The sequence below is a fragment of the Rhizophagus irregularis genome, chromosome 17 (genome assembly GCF_026210795.1).
Source record: "Rhizophagus irregularis chromosome 17, complete sequence".
NCBI lineage: Eukaryota > Fungi > Glomeromycota > Glomeromycetes > Glomerales > Glomeraceae > Rhizophagus > Rhizophagus irregularis.
In genome coordinates this window covers 228,141-245,509 of record NC_089445.1, presented here as the reverse complement: position 1 = coordinate 245,509, position 17,369 = coordinate 228,141, and the positions used below count along the sequence as shown (strand labels likewise).

At 25.5% G+C, this 17,369-nt stretch overlaps 4 protein-coding genes across 4 annotated transcripts; 3 read left to right on the top strand and 1 right to left on the bottom strand.

The window, feature by feature from the left end:
* Window positions 1-7,409: 7,409 nt before the first annotated feature.
* OCT59_008770 (uncharacterized protein) lies at window positions 7,410-8,456 on the top strand (the record flags this gene model as incomplete). Its single annotated transcript, XM_025316212.2, has 1 exon — window positions 7,410-8,456. The coding sequence occupies one exon, from the start codon at window positions 7,410-7,412 to the stop codon at window positions 8,454-8,456; it is 1,047 nt and encodes a 348-aa protein (XP_025181030.2).
* Window positions 8,457-10,249: 1,793 nt separating this feature from the next.
* On the top strand, window positions 10,250-11,712 carry OCT59_008769 (uncharacterized protein). The gene is made up of 6 exons (XM_025316211.2): window positions 10,250-10,323; window positions 10,411-10,520; window positions 10,586-10,675; window positions 10,749-10,825; window positions 10,914-10,960; window positions 11,034-11,712. The coding sequence occupies exons 1-6, from the start codon at window positions 10,259-10,261 to the stop codon at window positions 11,440-11,442; spliced, it is 798 nt and encodes a 265-aa protein (XP_025181029.1). The 5' UTR covers window positions 10,250-10,258; the 3' UTR covers window positions 11,443-11,712.
* OCT59_008768 (uncharacterized protein) lies at window positions 11,505-12,662 on the bottom strand (the record flags this gene model as incomplete). Its single annotated transcript, XM_025316210.2, has 1 exon — window positions 11,505-12,662. One exon carries the CDS (start codon window positions 12,660-12,662, stop codon window positions 11,505-11,507), a length of 1,158 nt encoding a protein of 385 aa, XP_025181028.2.
* A 131-nt stretch (window positions 12,663-12,793) lies between these two features.
* Window positions 12,794-14,632, top strand: OCT59_008767 (uncharacterized protein). Its single transcript, XM_025316209.2, has 7 exons — window positions 12,794-13,027; window positions 13,121-13,217; window positions 13,344-13,509; window positions 13,589-13,718; window positions 13,795-13,880; window positions 13,958-14,185; window positions 14,253-14,632. The coding sequence occupies exons 1-7, from the start codon at window positions 12,855-12,857 to the stop codon at window positions 14,501-14,503; spliced, it is 1,131 nt and encodes a 376-aa protein (XP_025181027.1). The 5' UTR covers window positions 12,794-12,854; the 3' UTR covers window positions 14,504-14,632.
* The last annotated feature ends 2,737 nt before the right edge of the window (window positions 14,633-17,369 follow it).

Below are 17,369 nucleotides of genomic sequence, written 5' to 3'. Positions count from 1 at the left end.
ACCGAAATTATAAATAAACTTCTCACGGATCACGAATTATTATGTTTGATAATCAAGGGACATGCTCACCGGTTTAATGTCATTCTAAACCAAATATTTCTTAGTGTAAAAAATTGACATACATATGAAGAAAAGTGAATACATAATTCAGGCCAGAATTAATAAAAGCCTTTAATTTAGGCCAGCTAATTAAGATTGTTGATCCTCATAAGGTCGATATTTTTATATACCATCAGTGAGTGTACATTCTCTAAGTGCACACAATACGTACACCCTTCATAAGTGTACATTCTGGTTCAGTTTCAAAGTTATATAGTTTTTTATAAATAACTTGCTTTCTATAAGTGCTCATCCCCTCTTTAATATGCGATTGAGACGAACCTAATGGAAATTGTTCATAAGTATGTGGTCTCAGAAAAGAGCACCGCTAAAGAAATATCTCTCTACAAACGATTATTTTGATGAACTGAACGCATGAGTTACTTTAATCTAATTAAAGTGCGAGATAGTGCGAGATGATGCTTTTGTTATGTAAACTATATTTATAAATTAAAGAATAGATTTTTACTACTGTAGTAAAAAAAATTCATCCTTATAGAAAATTAATTGAAGTAATATCAAATTATTGCGTAAGGCAATTCGATACATTTCATCGTCTGGCGGAATATGTAATAAGTGGAACTTTTTTTTATAGATTTTTTTTATCCCAAGAAAGGTCTTTTAAAAATTTCTAATAGTTCTAATAGTTTTCATGATAGTCTAGTAGCAAAGAAAATGTTGTAAATGATTCATTATAATTTTGAATATAATTTTACATATTTAACAAACATTTATTCCTATAATTAGAGAGGCGGTAAAAAATTATTTATTGATAAATTATGAAAGTGATGGAGTAATTTACGACAGTTAGAACTATTTAGAAATTTCAAAATTTGAAAAATACTTCAAGTTGAAACAGTTGAAGCGCGGAATCCGGATATGCATAAAGTACATGTACGTAATTATTATGGACAAAGTTTTTTTTCTAGCAAAATTTTTAGGAATTTTAGATATGCATAATGTACGTAATTGTTTTTTTTTTTTTTTAATAAAATTTTTTAGGAAAATGTAATACAATCATACTAATATAATATTTTTTATGTTACAAATATCTGGAATTCGAATACCGTTGGAAAATGGAAATTAGAATGCATGTTCTTAGAGTACCAATATGATGAGTTTAGAATTTCTTGGCAGGTAAATGAAATCGTTTTTAGGAAATTAGAATTCTTGGCAAGAAACAAGTTAAATAAATATATAAAATAGTTAGATCAGCTTTTTAGGTTTCTTACAAATTTAGTAATTTGTTTATGTGGGGCGTGGGGGAGAAAAAGGTCATTAAATGATACAAAAAGTTTATTTATCATCATTCTCCCCTTTTTTACTATAAAAGAAATAAAATTATCAAAAGAATCAAAAGAATCTAATCTTTTATCAAATCAATCTAATTTTACGATGATATTATTTTAAGTATTGTAAGTATTGTAAGTTATGCATAATTATTACATACATTATAATAACATTATACAAAATTAATAATTATTTAAAATAAATTTTTTTAAAAAAAAATTCTTTAAAAATTATGCAATTAATATGCATGAAAATAACAACAAATGTTTCACTAGATCTTTGAATGAAAAAAAAAAAAAAAAAAAAAGTTTTGGAAGGTTTTGGAAATTTTTATGTGGGGGAATGAAGAAAATATAGAAAATGTGAAACTGTTTATACCTTTTTTGCCATTTTTGTATTACTTGAAAATAAAAAAAAAGAAAAAATGATTTATTATGATCCTCTTTTTTTTTACCCGGAAACTTTAAACACAAGGTGAAAACTCATTTCAAATTTATCGCCGATTTTCGTAGAGATTTTTTGGCGTAAATATTTGTGAAAAAAAAAAACAAAAAAATTTTTTTTTTTTTCTGAACAAATAATTCTTTGTTTTTTTTTCTATTGTTTTCAATACACGTTCTCTTTTAAATTATTCTTATTCGATAATTAAATATAAAGAAATTACAAATTTATTTACAAATATATTTTAATGAAACTAATGAAAACTAAGCCATTAAAAATTTTTTTTTCGTTGAAAATCTTGTAAGATTTTTTTCTTTTTTTTTTATAATAATAAAGAGAATGCTAAATGATTGGTCATGAGAATGTCTAGAGAATGTCTTTTGAATTCCTTTCTTTATTTTTTTAAAAAAACCTTTTCTTACCTTAAACATTTAATAATTTCTATATAACTGAAATATATTTTTTTCAGGAAAAATCGCGCCATTAATTATGATTTAATATTTGTGGGAAAAAAAAATCCTTTCAAAATAAATAAACAATAATGCAATGTTACTTATAAACTTATATAATAACGGACAAGAGCGAAATTTCAATCGGTTAATAGTAACTGAGTCAATCCTGAGTTTTATTATTTCAAATTCCAATTAATTTAATTTATAATTAAATGGAATGTAATTTATTGGGCGCGTATCGGAATGAATATTACGAGAATGAAATATATATTTTTTAAGGTCATAAGATTGTTCTCAAAGTATCCCATATGACATATGACGTACTATCAAATGATTTATGGAGGATATAAGACTAAAATAAGAAATTAAAAACATGGATATTTTTATAAATCAATCATTTTGAATGAAAATAAATAAAAAAAAACTACTTTGATTTATTTACTTTTATAGTAGTAAATGTTTTAAAAATAAATGTTTATATTGAAACATGCACGAAAATCAAGATAAGATTAGTTTCTTTTTTTGATTTTTTTGATAAAATAAAGATAATAAATTTCCTTTGATCTTTTAGTTACACATTTTACACAATAAATACATTTTAAATCGCTTATGCAATAATGCATCGAAAAAAAAATTTTGGTCATGTTTCAAAAGGAATTCGGAAAATCATTTATTACGTCTTTGTTACTCGTTTGTAGATCAAAAAAAAAAAAATCTGATAATTTAATTATTATTATTCCATGATCATTTTATTCGCATATGCCCGAAAATGCATTCATTACTACTTAATAAGGTACCAATGTTTATGTTTTTTTTCATAAGTAAATTATTTTTTTTTTTTGAACTAAAAGGCGGGATGTTTGTATTATGTGAATTAAGTCATAATGAGATATTTTGTGACTCAAAGTCACGCGGTTAATCTTTGTGTAAAAAAATTGATGATTTACAAAAAAAAATATCTTTGTTCAATAATCATCATTTCATTTGTTGTGTTTTTTTTTATGAAAGGATCGTTCACACGGAAATGAGCATATTTTGTTACATATAATACTTTCATACATTAAGAAACAAAGCGTGTGATTTACCTAATGAAATGTGATATCATGTTCAAAAAAAAAAAAAAATTGCCAAGAAATATTCTAGCTGTAACATGATGATCAAAATTGAAAATATGGCGTTTTAATCGTTACATACTTGCATTGTTAATCCAAGAAATTTTAACAACTGAAAACAATTCGGTTATAATCCCTAAAAATAGGGAATTACCGATTGACCCGGTAACTAAATTCTAGTTGGTAGAAATTGAATATACCGCAGTAATAGTTTTCGTAATAGTGTAATAGTGTAAGCGATAAGTGTAATTAAACTAATAGTGTTATAGTTTAATAATAGTTTAATATTGTAATAGTGTAATACGGTCAGTCTGTCAATATGGTAATATCTCATATAATGCTCCAGTCTGTAAAATACCCTGGTTCATACTCATTTCTCTGAGTATCGTAATAAATCACGTGGAATGAATATTCACGAATTTCCAAATTTATATAAATTGTAACCGAAATTTGGGAACTTGTGAATCCTTATATTTCTCATGCTTATTGGCTAAAATATCAAGTTATAGTATCCTGTTTTAATACCTGAACCGGTATACATTGTGTAACTATTTATACTAAAAATAATTTGGGTTGGGATCCCTTGAACTTTGAAATATTCAAAATATTTAAAATATTCGCCCCGCGAGTTTTTCACGATCAAAATAAAATTTTATTAACGGATTTGGGATGTGGTAATTTGGTAATGGATTGATGGTAATGTGATATTGGTGAAAGTAATTATAATATTTAAAAAACAAATGACCATTACTTTTTTTGGTAATCTTGCACCGAAAATCATTAATGTAAATTAAATTAATTAATTATATCAATTAATCGATTATTTCCGTTTAATCGCTGTCAATCGCTGTCATTAAAAAGGAAAAAAAGTGGAGTACGAAATAATAAAGTTCATTTTATACACTTTATTAATTTATAATGAATAGTATTTCCGAATTATCTATTATCTACAACAATAGACTTACAGCTCTTGGGGGACTGAGTCAACCCATGGATTAAGCAATCATCAAGGGTATTGTACAATATCTAATACGTTCTATTTTTCGAAACAATTTAAAATAATTTTGGTTTTTCCCGAAAAGGTTCTTCTACAATTTGAGATATGAATTTCCATTCCAGTAAAATATTACCATTAATAGAATAATAATTTATTAAAATCATTGACTTATATTATTGTATCATTAACCAAATTAGTACACGGATCTGCCGTATTTGTAAGAAGAGCTCGTCAAATTAAATGAATTACCGATTATCGATTTTTTTTTTTTAAATGAATTCTTTCTCCTTCCTAAATATGTAAAACCCTTCCTAAATATGTAAAAACTTTCTTAAATATGTAAAAAAAAAAAAAACGCCAATCTTCATATTAGAATTAATGAATAGTAGGAATTAATTAAAAGGAAATAAATATGTACAAATTTGTTAGATAAATAAATAAATAAATAACTAAATTAGTAAAAAAATTTTTTTTTTTTCAATTCATATTTTTTTTTTAAAAAAAGAATAATCCGTGAAATATGCATATATGCATTATCAATGATCAATATGAATGAAACGGAAAGGACGGATTTGATCGAAATTTTTTTTTTTTTAGTTAATTTATTGTTCCGATATATTATTTAAAATAGGTTTCTTTGTTTAACGTCGTGTAACATTTTATCATAATCTCAATAATATCATCATCTGAACATTTGAACATTTGAACATTCTATTTAGAAGACTTGAAAATAAAAACCTTTATAATATATATATACGATGGAATATAACGAGAATATAATACCGACGGGCGACGGGTATAACGATTATAACGGCGAACTTTTTAAATAATGCAAAGTTGATAACTCAGAGAAAAAGCCCAAATTTTCTTCAAAATAAAAAGCCACAGTCATTAGTTAAAAGCCATAAAATAATTTCAAAGCCAAAGATAACTTAAAAAGCAAAGAACAATTTAAAAGCCATAACAATGATAATAGTAAGGTAAATTTCTAATATAAGGCAAATTAATAAATGGTTATAGTAACAAACTTCTAAAACAAGTAAAACAAGTAAAGTAAATGCATTTCTATAAAAAAAACAATGGAATCTTCTTCTAAGAATCATTAGAATTATTACGGGAACTTACCAAATTTGAAACTTTATAAGAAAATATAAAAAAAAGTTAAATTAAAAAGCCAAAATACTTCGTTATTTACAAAGTGATACTTAAAAATGTTAATTAATTTAATTAATTATCTTTGATGTAACACTTATAGCAATAATATCATTTAAATGAGTGAATCGCGTATATTTGTTTAAAATCGACGTAATTAACTTTTTTTTTTATAAACATGAACGCGAACTGCAAGTCTTTGTGTAATTAATACGTCAATTAATGATCATCATTATATAACCTTCATTATATAACTTGATTTACTATTGTGATTTACAAGAAGAACCTAGATTTTCGTGCAACATTTCACATAAAATAAATAAAAGCATTTTGTTTTACGTTACAAAATTATAAAAATAACTTTTCGAGAAGGGAAAATATTTTCTTATTGTACTGTTTAAACTCGGTTATATTTATTTTCTTTAATTGGATATCTTAATTGTGGGGGAACGACAAAAAAGATGAAGAAATTGCGTTATTTGTGGGTTTGTGGAATTTATTTGGAATTTGTCTGGAATTTATCTGGAATTTATCTGGAATTGTCTGGAATTTGTCTGGAATTTTATCTGGAATTTGTCTGGAATTTGTCTTGAATTTGGATATGTGAAATTTATTTAAGTCAATATTTCTCTATTTCTTGTACTATTTTTCATAGTATATTATTGAATTCAATTTAAAAAAATTTAAATTTTTGAATTTTTGACAAGTTTATTCAAATGTAAACCTTAAAAAATTGTGATCGTAATTAGTATAATATATTAATATATAATTGAATGTAACGCAAAATGCAATCATAATATTTGGTAAAATTTAGCCTCTTTTTTCTAAAATAGAATTTAAAAAGCGAGAATAATAGGGAAATTAAGCCTTTTCTCTATTATGGCTTAAAAAAATTTGCGAGTTATTGATTATTTATAAAAAAGGAAGTTCCATTAGTAAAGCCTTAAACAATAGTCTCTTTACCTTTCTTTACCTTTCTTTACCTTCTCTGTTTACCCCGCAATTTTTATTTGTTCATTGTATAAACTCAAAACTTCATTGTATAAAATAGAACAAAAAATATCTTTGAATACATTTCTTATTATGAATAAGATACGCAGTTAATGATTATTGTAAATTATATATATGTATTTAATTGATGTATATAACAGTTTAACATTATCTTATCTTGATTTTTTATTCGTCCAATCAAAATTCTAGAAAATTAGTATGCGTTCAGGGGTTGGTTGTAATTGACCGAACCTCTCTAATAAGGGTTTATTATTTATAATAAAATACTCGTATAAATAAAAAAATTTTTTTTTACAATGGTTTTTTTTTAAAAAAAATTAAAAATTAACTAAATTAATTAAATAAACTAAATATATATTTTTTATTTATTTATTATTAAAAAAAAATTTTTTTTTTTTATATATGCTAACTTTTAATACTTTTACGGCTTTAAAAAAAATTTTTATTATAATAAATAAATAAATAAGCCCAAAAAGTACAAAGATTTTTTTTTTTTTATATATAAATGCAATTTTTTTTCGTCGAAAGTTTTTTTTTTCTTCTTCTTAAACGATGACACGATATTCTTTAAAAAATTAATAATAAATCCGAATTCGTTGAGGATTAGATTTTCATATATAAATTTTTATTTATATTCTCTTACTTTTTTTAAAAAAAAATTATTTATATTTAATAATAATAAATATTTTTTTTTTTTTTTTTTCAAAATCCTCAACGTACTTTATCTAGAAAAATAACAGACTTAATTTTTTTCTCTTAAATTCTTTTTTCTTTCTTCCCCCCCTTTCATATTTTATTTAATTAATTTTATACAAATTAAAACTCGCTTCTCTTCTCTCTCTCTCTCTTTTAATCATGGTAAAATCCAAGAGATCTAAATTCCCCATCTCAGGTTCTATATCATCTTTAGATGAATTTCCAGTAGAACTTTTATTATTAATCTTTAAAGAATTAGATATACCAACTTTATTAAAAGTTTGTAATGTATGTAAACGATTCCAACAAATTAGTTCAAAAATGTTATTCAATAAATTCAAAGAACCAAATGTTGGAATATTGTTAACATTTGAACAAGAATATAAATGGAAATCTTATATACACTTTGAAATTAGTAAATATAACGAACAAACTGGGAAATTTATCTTTAAACCAAGATCAAAACAACCAATGAGATTTATTAATTCTCCCATGGTTAGAAATCCTATTTTAAGTAAAATTTCAATTTCAGGTTTGAACAATAAAAATCATCTTCCTTTTAAAATGACGTCAACAACAACAGCAACAACTACAGTAACAACTACAGCAACAACTACTCCGTCTCCTACTCCGACTCCCTTAACAACAATAATTCCTTCTTCAACTTCTCCTAATAATTCCTCAAAAATTGCAGTCAATCTTTTACAAAAACCTTTGTCTCTTAACATAAAATCACATGAAGAGACTATAAATAAGGTTCAACATGTTTATCGTATAGGTCATGGTACTTCTCATTTGAGAATTCCTTATAGATTCATTTATTCAATAACTGATACTCCTCCTCCTTCAGTGAATAAAACTCGTGGTGGTGAACGTTGGTTAACCCCAATTTCTTTTGAATGTAGTCCAAGTTTCTTTTATCCTAGTGAACCAATTGCACATAAAATAATCATGACCATAATACATTTAAGAAAGAGGAATTTACATAAGAAAAAATCTCCATCTTCATCAATCAATAAGCAAAAACAAAGGATGATCGATTTCGATGAAGTATTAGAAGATGATTATATTTCAATTGAATTTATGAATGATAATAATATGAGAAATAGGCGTTTATTAGAACGTCAAATGAGTCATCAAGAACAACAAGATGATCATCATTCATCTTATTTCAGAAGAAAATTTAAATGGGGTGCAAGAAGTTAATTTTATCATCAGATATATAATATAGTATATTCATTATAAAATAATAATAATAATAATAATAATTCTTCAACTTTTTTTTTTTGTATATAAAAATTATAGACATTATCATTATAGATAGAAATTTTTTTTTTTTTTTAATTAATAGATTTTTTGAACGGTTTTCAACAAAAGTTTTTAATTATACTAATTTATGTCTGATGTATCTAACTTTTAATAATTCATTCATTTATATAACACAATAATAATAATATCACATTCTTTTCTTTTCTTTTCTTTTTTTTTTAACCTACCTCACACTCAAAAATAATTCATGAAAATTGCTGGTTGTTCATTTTCTTCTTCTTACATTATATCGTTCATTATGCCATTTATTTCATATTTTAAATGTAATATATTATTTACTTACTTGTATTTTATTTTATTATTCATATATATATATATATATATATTATATATTATATATATATATATATATTCATATCAGTATATTTTATATATGCAGTATATATTGATATATACAGTATATGTACGATATATAACAATTATATATATATTCAAAAACATAAAAATAAAATTTTAAATTTTAAACATCAAATGGAAGCAATGATTATTTATTTACCCGTAAAGAGATTTCTTGGCAAAAAAAATTTGATACCAATTAAATGATTGCATGCGTTTTTAATATGACTTAATTATGTTAATTATGGCGCAGTAAGTATGACAAAATTGACCAATTTTTTTTGAAACTTTTTAGAATATGATTTTTTTTTTACTCGGAGAAAATAAAAAAAAGAAAAACAATAAAAAAAATTAAACTCCATAAAAAGAATCGATAAAAAATTATTAATTCATAAATCCAATTCATTATGATTATTACAATATGCATCAAAAAATTTACCAACATAGAGCAATTAGAGCATGTACTGTTAATACGTACGTTACGTACGTTAATCTTAAAAAATTAAAGTTGGTAATTAATTATAAATAAATTTAACTGCATAATATACTTTATATGTCTTTTGTTACAAAATTCTCTTTTTGCCTTTTCTTTCTCCTATGTTACTCAAAAATTTAGGCTGAAATTATGTTCCTTAGTCAGCGTGGCAAATTGTGGCGTTAAAAAAATTTTTTTTATTGTCTCAATGAATTAAAAGTTAAAAAAATAGGAGTTTATTCTCCAAAGAACATCCAAATTTTTTACTGACAATGACGTTATGTGTCGTTACTTTTATTATAAATTCTATATTGAGAAATGATGAACAAATTTTACCGAGTCAACTAGTCAAGGAAACAAAACTCTGTTTTTATAGGTCATCATATTGTCACGTTCGCAGTCATATATCAGTTAACTTTATTAACTGCTTCGTTCATGACACGTGTAAATTTTAAAAAATTCGTATTTAAAAAGATAGCATTGAGGATTGGTTAACCATTTACCAGAAATAGTACAAGATTACCTTTTCCGAAACTATACCTTTATATTTCCATAATATGTACAGATTAATCTCGATAATGATGATCGAACTAGTAGAATTAGGAATCGTTGATTTACAAAATTTCTTGGCAAAGGATGCCACAAAAAATTAAATCGTTTAGACTTTATAACGTTATTTCGCGTGATTCGAGTAATTAACCATTTAATTGGTTCTTTTAGATAATTAATAAAATAAAATTGGGTTTGATTGGCCATTATTTTATTGATCACCTGATCATCAAACATGTTGAAGAACTGGTATTTTGTCTAGGGGGGATGTTTGTCTAGGTCAAGATTCAAGAATTAAAACTTTTACGAAAAAAAAAAAATGGATTTGAATTCACTTTTTGGCGTTAAAGATAAAATTGTATTGATTACAGGAGGATCAAGAGGGTGAAATATTTATACTAAAAAATGATATTAGTTTTGTTTTTAAACTAAAAAAATATATATTTATATATATAAATAAACTTTAATTAGGATTGGACTTATGATAGCAACAGGATTCGTTGCTAATGGAGCAAAAGTTTATATTTCTTCAAGAAATAAAGATGTTTGTGATAAGGTTGCTAAAAACTTATCTGATAAAGGTACGATTCACAAAATTTTTTAAATCAATTACAAAGATATAAATTAATCTTTTTTATCATATCAGGTCCAGGGAAAGCTTTTAGTATACCAGCCGATATACAAAATTTAAGTGAAGTCAAAAGATTAGCTGGTGAGATTGAAAAACGTGAAGGAAGTAAGTTATTAAACTTATTGAATTATGATGATAATATTTTTCAAAGTTAATAATATATTATTACATACAATAGAGTTGCATGTTTTAATCAATAATGCTGGTGCAAATTGGGGTGCTCCGTTTGATTCTTATCCGGATGAAGCGTTTGAGGTTATTATATGAAAAAAAAAGTTTTTTTTCTTTTTATTAAAAAAAAACTTGATTTTGATGGATGATTTTTTTTTTCTTTTTTTTTTAGAAAGTTATAAACTTGAATGTTAAAAGGATTTTCAGTTTAACACAAGCGTAAGTTTTGACTCAAATTCGTATAATTTCAAGATATATAAATAAATTCATTGATTGATTTTTAAAAATTTAGATGTTTACCATTACTTGAGAAAGCAGCATCATCAAAGGATCCAGCTAGAGTAATTAATATTGGATCAATTGATGGTATATATACACCATTCTTGGAGACTTACGCATATCCAACTTCAAAAGCAGCATTACATCATTTAACTAGAGTAATGGCAGGACATTTATCAAATCGTCAAATTACATTTAATAATATTGCACCTGGACCCTATGAATCAAAGATGATGGCTAAAACATTAAACGATTATGGTGAAATTATTAGGTCAAATGTACCTTTGGGTAGAATTGGTGCACCTGAAGATATTGCTGGCACTGCTATTTATTTATCTAGTAAAGCTGGTGCTTTTACTAATGGTGCTACTATTTCTGTTGATGGTGGTTCTTTAGTTAAACCTTCTAGTAGTAAATTATAAATCTAGTAGTAAATTATAAATTATAACAAAAAAAAAATAATAACAAAAATAATTCTATGATTTTAAAGTCCAATTCTACCAGGATAAGGAGGTGGAGAATCCGTATTTTCCTTTTCGTTTTGATCATCCATTGGACAAAAAACGTATTTAGCAACTTGTCCAATACTATACGTAGCCAAAGAATCACTAACAAATGTCACTAATTCACCCACAAAAGGAATTAATAAAGCAAAATTAATTATTCCTTTATCTCCAACCTCTTTACTAAGTAATTTCATCGCAACGCGTTTATTTATAGATTTTAAAGCAGATTTGGGAATTTTATCTACTACCATTTTACGCATTATTATAATTGCCAATTCTTTCGCTGTTCCCGTTATTGAACTTTTAATCCCATCCGAAACGATACATAAATAAATCAATGTCCGAACTGCATCATCGTTTATATCTAATCCGCCCAATGAAGCTATAGATTTTACCATATGTAATTGAAGTGCCAATGTACTTATAATATCAATCAATACATCAATCTTTAATCCTTTGGAAACGTGTGAGATAACTGCTGAGGATAATCCTGCTGATAATGAATTATAGAATATCGTTCTATCCGCAAGTCTATGAAAACTTGTATTTGTAGTTGAGCAAATAGAAGGTAATATATAATTATCAAATGATTGAACCGATCTTATAGCAATTGAACTAAGAATTGTTTGAAGTGGTGCATAATTTGGTGCATTTGGTGAAAAATCCTCTTCTGCCCTAAAATAAGGAACAACCTCAACTGAATCATAAATTTTATCTAAAATTAATAACGTTTTCTCAATTTCTATTTGTTTATCTGCTGTAGTATAAAATGTTTGTTCCTCTAATGAAGCATGTGAAGGTTTATTTTTATATTTCATTTGACTAGCGAGACTTTTTGCTGATTCCGGTGGTGTCAATTCGTCAATGCTATGTACAGATGAAGCTTTCCCCTGTAAGCATTTTTGTGCAATTCCCTTTGCCCAGTCGGTTAATTCTTGTGTTGTTAAACTATCAATATTAATATCATCGGTAAATTCATCAGCTGGTAAATTTGACATTATTTGTCCCCATTTTGACGATGCGTCTATATTAATTTCTTGTTCTTCTTTTGCTACTATTAAGACGTTGAGATAAAGCAAAAGAAAAAAAATTATAAAACAAAAGTTTGAAACTTGTGTTTGCGATAATAATTTCATTATATTTTAAAAGAAGAAAATTTAACGAAAGCGATCAATGCATTGCTTTTATACGTGGAACTAACTACTTGATCATTTTTGGAAAAAAAAAAAGGTATTCACGTGTATCTATCCCATGTCGGTATAGATCATTAATGAGCATTTTTTTTTCCTCGAATAATTCGAATAATTCTAAACAATTTAACATTTTAAATGTCACTACAAAAAGAATTGTTTAAAGGGAAGGGTGGTTTAGGTGGTATTGGAGATAGTGGTGGTAATAGTGGTAACTATTTACACAATACCGCGTCTGTACAAGAAGACGAGGTTTTAGAAGAAATAGACTACGAAGAAGAAAATAATATCCTTGAAAGTTTGTCTACTACGTGAGTTGTTAACATTACATTATTTATGAATTATTATTTTTTTTTTCATAATTCTTATATTTTCTTTATTTTTTTTATATATATATACTTTAGTTTTATAAAACCGCGTCGTAAGAAAGATTATACACCGGTTTCTTGGGATACATGTTTTGATAGTTGTAGAGATATTAAAATACCAGATTCCGAAGATATATCCTTTTATTTTCAAAAAATCACACAATCATTTTTAAAATTTTTTAAATTCTTTAAATTTTTTAAATGATTTTATTTTTTATTTTTTTAAAGATCCTTGACAAGTTCACTTTAATCGATTTACGTATTTAAAGCATATGAGATTCATGGTACATCGGAAAATTGTCCTCTTTTTGTTTTTCATCATGGTGCTGCATATTCTGCTTTATCATTTGCTTTATCATGTTCGTATATTAAGCAATTGATGAATGGTAGTTGTACAATGTTTGCATATGATTGTAGAGGGCATGGTATGTTATATATACTCTATGGTACTTTATGGTTTATTTGTAATTATCAGTTGAGACTAATATTTAAAATGAATTTTAGGATATACTAAGACATCAGATGATAATAATTTATCGTTGGATATATTAAGTCAAGATTTAGTTAAAGTGTTAAAAGCTGCTTATGGAGATGATGTTATAACAAGTCGAGATATATTCTTGATCGGACATAGGTATGTTCAATTAACTTCTGGGCCATTCATTTCAAGATGATTAGACAATTTTAAAAAATTTAAATTTTAAATTTAGTATGGGAGGGTGTGTTGTTGCAGATGCAGCTTCAAAAGGATTAATTCCATCTATGACCTGTATTGCTGTGATAGATGTTGTTGAGGGTATGTTTAAATCTTTAAATTTCATGTTTATGTTTGTAAAGAATTTAAAAATTAATTTATACATGAATTATATTCAGGATCAGCTCTAGAAGCAATTTCAGGAATGTTGGGATTTTTGAGAACTAGACCGACTGAATTTAGGTCAATAGAAAATGCAATTCAATGGAGCGTAAAAAGTTCTACTATTCGAAATGTAGAATCATCTAGAATAACTTTACCAAGTATACTAATAGAATCGAAACAAAATGATACTACCAAATATGTTTGGAGAACTGATTTAGCTACATCTCAACCATATTGGGAAGGTAAATATAATTAAAACAAAATATTATTGTTACTTAAAAAAGATATTCAAGAGAAAATATATTATAGGATGGTTTCTCGGACTATCAGAAAAATTCTTATCAGCAAAAGCAGCAAAATTTCTTATACTGGCGGGTACTGATAGATTAGACAAACCTCTGACCATTGCACAAATGCAAGGTAAGTATCAACTTCTTGTGTTACCTGATGTAGGCCATATGGTCCAAGAAGATGCTCCTGATAGAACTGCCAATGCTTTAGTTGAATTTTGGAAAAGAAATGAACGATTAATTTTACCTGTAAAGCAAGCCATATCTTGAATTTCTTTATAAGTATTCATTTTTGATACCAATATATTTCCTACATTGATAATATCTAATATATAAAAATCTTGAAAGTTTTTATTAATAAAAAAACTTAGAAAGAATCAATTTGTCAAAATAATCTAATTTACTTAATACCTACAAATTTATACAGTAAAATTTTACATAAATTAAAGTTTAATCTTTTGGATTGTTAAAAAATATTAAATAATTACCAATTTTATAGTAAAAATTAATTTGCTCAAACTGCTATCAGATAAAATAATTTATTATATGTAATATTTTTTTTAATGAAAGTAGCTTTTTTATTAAAAACTATATTTTATATATAAATATATAAAATATTTCTATAATAACATTAAATATATTCAGAAAGTATTAATAATTTTACTATATAAAAAAGATTAAACTATTAATTCTACTAAAATTCCATTTTCAAAAATGAATTACTTAACAAATATTAAAAAATTAAAATATATTTCTTATTCAATTTTCAAGAAATAGAAATGTAATCTTAATAATACTCATCCTATTATTTACTTGTTACAGTTTTTCAGATTGTTTTTCTTTAATAAAAAAAATGAATCACAAATATTAATATATTCATTTTATGGCTGATTTGTCATAATATAATTAATTAATTATAATGTATAAAACTAAAATTTACTTACTTTTTCATAATTTCATCTTATTTAAAAAACAAAATACTAATTTTTCATTTTCAACTTCTTCCTTTTTCTTATAACATTTTTCAAATTTATCAAATAATTAATGTTCTAACATCTCATTTGTCTTTTTTTTTTTTTTTTTTTTCTTTGTAAAGGCATGATCATGTTTATTGATAATTATGTTAAAGTAATACAATATATTTACAAAAGTAAAATAAAATAAAGTATTCTAAATTAATTTTAAATATTATCAATATACTGCCCCTCCTGAAGGAAAAGACTGACCTGCCACCTTGAGATCAAAGGTGACTCGTCATAATAAATCTAAAAATTTGACCAATAACCTTCTTCATATAAACTGTATTTTTTCTTTCTAATGAATATTAGCTACACGTAAATACTATCAGGTGTAGAATGATGAAAAGGGAAAATATAAGGTTAGTTCTATTTAAAAGATAAAAAAGAAATAAAATTTTTGTCATACTAAATACTAGTACTCCGAAACGAGTCGAGTTGATTCACGAGTCGAGTCGAGTCGAGTCGAAAAATTACAATCAAATCAAATCGATTCGAGTCGAGTTAATAATTTAATAAAATCGAGTCGAGCCGAGTTAAGCCGAATTAAACATAATTCCGGCCAAATTTATGGAATTTCCTTTTTTGGAAATTATGTTACACAAAATCTGAGACGAAAAATTTTTGAAAATTACAAAAATGGAATTTTGGTGGAACGGCTATCACCAAAAAAAGGAAATGATCGGCATAGCCAAATAAAATCACGTGATTTAATTCGACTCGGTTTGACAGGCCAACTCGACTCGAATCGAGTCGAATTTATATTTTTATAATTTTAACTCGACTCGACTCGACTCGATTTAACTAGAGTCGAATCGAGTTTACATATAACTCGACTCGACTCGACTCGTTCGGAGCTCTACTAAATACACTTTAAGAGCGAACTCTTAATCATAAATCATATTATACTATTTACGCCATTTATTTGACCACATTACGTTTATCACGTCTGCATTAGTTGTTTATCTTTCGCACTTTTCTAACGCTTGTAATAATTCATTATACCATCCGATCTATAAAATTCATATCATAAACAATATTCATTTTTACTGTATTTATATCTATGATTTGCAATTTCTGCAGCTGTTAAATTACAGTTAATAAAAATATGATATATTATATCGTAATTTTTTTTTGTTACAACCTTCTTTTTTGGAAGAGTATCTTCTTTAAAAGCACATATCATTATGAAGTCATCTCTATTGAACATATAATTAAGAAAAATATTTTCAGTTAATTCATTAAAAGTACTATGACTATTTATTTTACTATATAGAAATGCCAAGTCACTAGATCTAATATACTATTTTGTCATAATAGCAGCTGTGAGTTTTTAAATACAGTCAAACCTCTATGTACTGATGAGGTTATTTTAGAAAAAAAGTATCGGTATATTGAATTATCAGTACACAATTACTGTATATTATATTGTAAATCACGTTTATTATCAGAATAGCGAACAGTCAGACCTTGATACCGATGCTTCTAATTGGAAATAATATCAATACATTGAATATATTATGAGTAACATAATGCAGACAAATACCACCTGATTAATAGGTCAAAATAATTAAATTTTAGTAAAATAAACCGCAAAAGAGTTTAAATTAAATCTTTTACTTGGGTCAACTTTATAGTGCTGACCCGAATTATATCAGATATTATATAGTATTTTGTATAATAAAAATGTAATAAAATTAATATTTTAATTAAAGGTAGACAAATCAGCCCATATGATGCTTCCAATATATTCTTCTGTCCTTTAATAAGACTAAGGTTGCTTGTCTAAACCTCTACGATTAGTTTTGTCAAAATTTTACTATAGATTTATTATAGTTTTGGCAGAGTTTCGGCAGTTTCAGCATTTATAATAAGTTTCAGCAGTTTCGCTTTTCTCCAAAGTTTTGCCAGTTTTTTAATATAACTTTAATATAGTTTTGGCAGAATTTCACTTTTTAGCAAAACGCCATCTTGCTAAACCGGTTAAATGCATGACTTAAATAGCACACAATTGCGAACTGTATATTCACAAAGCAAAACTCCGACTGACAGATCAGGTAATTTAATAGGTTGACTTAAAATATTCAGATCAGATTATCAAATTCATGACCTGACACGGG